Source organism: Limulus polyphemus, unplaced genomic scaffold, assembly GCF_000517525.1.
Source record: "Limulus polyphemus unplaced genomic scaffold, Limulus_polyphemus-2.1.2 Scaffold250, whole genome shotgun sequence".
Taxonomy (NCBI): domain Eukaryota; kingdom Metazoa; phylum Arthropoda; class Merostomata; order Xiphosura; family Limulidae; genus Limulus; species Limulus polyphemus.
Genome location: NW_013665860.1, coordinates 311,983 through 316,053, shown reverse-complemented (window position 1 = coordinate 316,053; position 4,071 = coordinate 311,983). Strand labels below are relative to the sequence as shown.

General features: G+C 28.0%; 1 protein-coding gene across 1 annotated transcript in view; it reads left to right on the top strand.

Annotated features, from left to right (window-relative positions):
* The first annotated feature begins 305 nt into the window (after positions 1-305).
* The window catches only part of LOC106478794 (E3 ubiquitin-protein ligase MYCBP2-like), a 142,057-nt gene continuing 138,291 nt past the window's right edge, over positions 306-4,071 (top strand). The window contains 3 exon segments of the mRNA XM_022382459.1: positions 306-335; positions 1,904-2,125; positions 3,947-4,004. Of these exon segments, the coding sequence (XP_022238167.1) occupies positions 2,015-2,125; positions 3,947-4,004 (169 nt within the window). The 5' untranslated portion in view covers positions 306-335; positions 1,904-2,014.

Sequence of the window (4,071 nt, the reverse complement as noted above, 5' to 3'; positions counted from 1 at the left end):
TTGTGACATGTTAATTTTTGTAGGTTTTAATTAATTGGGAAGAAGACTATTTAAGCTGTTAATGATTATTGTAAGTTATTTTTAACTAATTATTTTGGATTCCTTTTTTAGTTTTGATTTTAAACGGTGTTAAAGTATCTTTTTTTAAATACATATGTTGGTTAACTACATTGACAGTTACTGGTTTTTAGGCATTAGGTGATGCTTTTGAGGTAATTTCATTGGTCATAACAGCTTGTTCTTATTTTTTGTAAGTGTATTTTTTTCTTTTAAGAAAAAAGGAAAAAAAGAAATCAAGAAAAAAATCAAAGTCAAAGGAAAAAAGAAAAACTAAGGTAAGATTGTACAGTGGCACCTCAAAGTAAAAATCCCTGATCTGTTTGGTAACATATTTGAGTACGATAAAATTATTAACTGATAAATTTAATGTTTATTCTGCATTTTATTTTTATGAATAAAATTTTAGAAAGTGCACTGTAAGCATTATCATTGAGTTTTGCTGCACTTTTCACAAAAACCTCAAGTAATTTTATAAAAAAGAAAATAAATTTACACAATTCTAATATAGAAATCAGAGTTAGATTAGATTTTTTATAATTGTACCATTTATTGGAAGAAAACAAACAAGATTTAGGTGCAATGGAAGGTAAATTTGTTATACTTAAAATGTAATTTACATTACATTATATATTAAGCATGCTAGAATCCATCCTTAAATAGCAATGTTTTTACTGAATAAAATAGAATTTCTGTTTTCAAAAATGTTGTATCACTAATTTTTAATTTGAGAAAAACATTTAGACATTTTACTGTTGTTGCATAACCATATCGAAAGTCCTTATAGGGCTAAACAAGATCATACATATAATATGAGAAAAACTTCAAAATGAAACAACAAAGATTGACAGTTTTTGTATGATTGTAATGTCTTCAAATTGAGTGAGATGTACTTATGTTTTTATATTGTAGAAAAGTACCTCTAGAATCAGACAAGTTTGAAAAAATTATATTATTTTGAACAATAAATAATTGTGATGATACTTAATCTGTTTTAATTAGGTAAACACTGGTAATACTAAAGTGTTTCAAACCATGCAATATACTCTATCATTCAGTATATTTGGACTTGCAAGTCTGAATCAGTCCTTGAATGATTTTGATAAAATAATTAATAGCATCAAGTTCTTTATCATTCAGTAGATTTGGATTCACATGTGTGAAATAATCACAAATTATTTGATAAAATAATGGATATCATCATATGAAATGTTATTTCCCTGAAAGGTGGCCAGAGGCTGTCTGGAGGGGTCACCTGTTTTAATTACTCACACCAGTAGTGTGTTGTCTGTCAGTCAGTCAAAAGACATTAAAATTATGTCACATAAGGGATGCTTAACATTGCAGTTTTTACTGTTGTGACATCAGTAAAACATGCACATGCCATGAATCTCTAGAAGAATTATGCACTCTGTAGGCTACAACACAACATGACATATGAACTTCAAAAGCAAGAAATAAAAATATTTGTTACTCTTAATTTTGGTTTTAGTTACTCTTGAAACAGAATACTTTCGGGGACACTGAGCAAGTGCATCTAATTTATTATTCTGTAGATAAAGAAGTTAGGATTTTAGTAAGTAAATTATGAAAATTTCATTCAATAAACTAAAGTCCAGGAATAATTTGTGTTTGTTCTTCAGTTAATTACTAAAACAAGAAGGAGCACATCACTGGCATATGTAGACCATTGCTATATAGGTAGTTAAGTTTTATTCATCACACTTGTTTTTATGTTCTGTTTAGTCTAGAATATTTTTATTCTCTTTGTAGCAGTCTAGCAGTTTCTTGTAAAAAGCTGAAAAAATATTGAGTAATAAATAATTTTTGACACTTTTCATTTTAGGATGATAAATCTGAAACCCTAGTACATCATTCACCCTTCCTTGAAATCCAAAGCAATCCTTCAGCATTTGCAGTGTTTGCAAATGTTCGTCATCTAGTGCTAGAGAAACAGATGCAAGATGCTACTCAGATGTATCTTCAAGCTTCAGGGAGCACTGTGTCTGACTCTGAAAGTGAGGAAGAGGAAGAAAAGTCCAAAGACACTGCTGTAAAAGTTCCAAAGGTAAGAAATGTTTTGATGTTGATATGTTTGATAAAACAAAAGATATACTCAATAAGAAACATTTAATTTTTGTATATCATTTCACTAAATATTTTAACTTGAAGAATGCATAGGACGTAATAATTAAGAAAGCCAAAATGATTTCACATGCAGTTTCACCAATCTTCTGCACATGTATGTGTATATGAAAACTCATATTTGTGCTTATATCAGAAACAATGATATATATTTACATAATTAAAGAAACTACGGATTCATTATGGAAGTTAAATTCTTATTTGTGTTTAATAAGATCAATGTTTGATACATTAATATCAAAATCATTAAACAAATATTTTGTAGTTATCAGTAATTTTCTTTGAAAAGTCAATGCTATTTAAAAAGTTAAATGAAAAGACCTTCTTCAGTTATTAATACAAGAAACCGAAACCAAAATATTTCAGAAAAGTTTTTTTTTCTGCAATAATTCTTTGTAAAAAGTTTGTTGAACTCAAATGTAATTCTACCACACTAAAAAAAAGCTTTCACTTAAATGTGAATATTTAAGTAAGTTTTTGACTTTGTATGAATAATTATATCAAGAGTGACAATGCTAATAGTCAATAACTATTAACGTAGATCAGGTATAGCTTAAAAAATGAGTATCGTTAACATTTATAATTTTGTAATGCTAGTTCTATTTAGTATTCATAATGTACCTCTAAAGAATAAATAACTAAGAAAATGTGGGACATTAAAAGTCCTATATTCGAATGCTGATCTAAATTTTCATTCTAAGACTTTCTTAACATTCTAAGCTATATGCTTATTGTTTTTTACATTTCCAATGGGGTCCTGATAGCTATGGAGAAAATTTATAGGAACTTTTTTTACATTTTAATTTGATAATTATCAACCTTCTCAGTAAAAGGTAAGTTGGGACGTGAGATTAGAAGAATCCTTGTCCTTGCAAGATGTGATATCAGTAAAATTGATACAATTTTAAATGAAAATTCATGTTAAAACGAATTTTTTAGAGGTGAAAACCATAGGAATTATTTTCATAGTGTAAACAAGTTTGTTAGAATTACCTAAGCTTCTTAACTTGACTAAGAGTATGGTTATATGAAACAGCCCTACTTTTGATTAAACGTTTTTTTTTACAATGGTACTATTTACTTGTGTCAACTTAAAGAACATCATATGGAACATCAATGTTTGCATCAGTCTAATTAATTTCAAATTTGTTTGATGTGTATTTCTATGACTAAACAGCCTTTGGTAAGAATTGACATCTTTTTATGTGTATATGATAGTTTTTTAATTTCTAACTTTTTGATTCACTTTAAACATTGTTTTGTGATTCGTTGGTCAAGAACCTTTTAAGTGATAATTTTATTCTGCAGGTATGCCATTAAAAATTGATTTTTATTAGTATATGTATAGTACTGTGAGTTTTGTGTTTATAATAAATAGAATTGGAACATGTGGATTTACTTAAACAAGAACATTTGTTTTTGTTGCACCACATGCTAAAACCAGGCTGTTTGTTGTGATTGTACCCAAGTGTATTATGAAGAAGAATCAAGAAATAAATCAAGTTTTCAGTCAATGATAAGAACTACAGTTAAATCATCTTTTATGAGACTTTGACAGGAACTTTGTTTTAATATTTTCAAATATTTTAAAGGAATAATTGTAGATGTCAGTTGTTTCATAGACCACATGTGAACATTTTACATTTCTCTGGACAAGTGGATGTCAAATTGTAATTGATGATATGTTTGTATGACATTATGTTTTGTCAGTTTCAACATGTTTGACTTTTTTGTGCATGTTTAGATTGTAGGCATTGGACTTTGTAGTGTGTTTGAGTTAATAAAAGAAAGCAGAAAAAAACATCCATCTTTATGCACAAGAGCTCTTCAAGCTTTACTAGACATGTTACAAGGTCAACAACCAGAAGG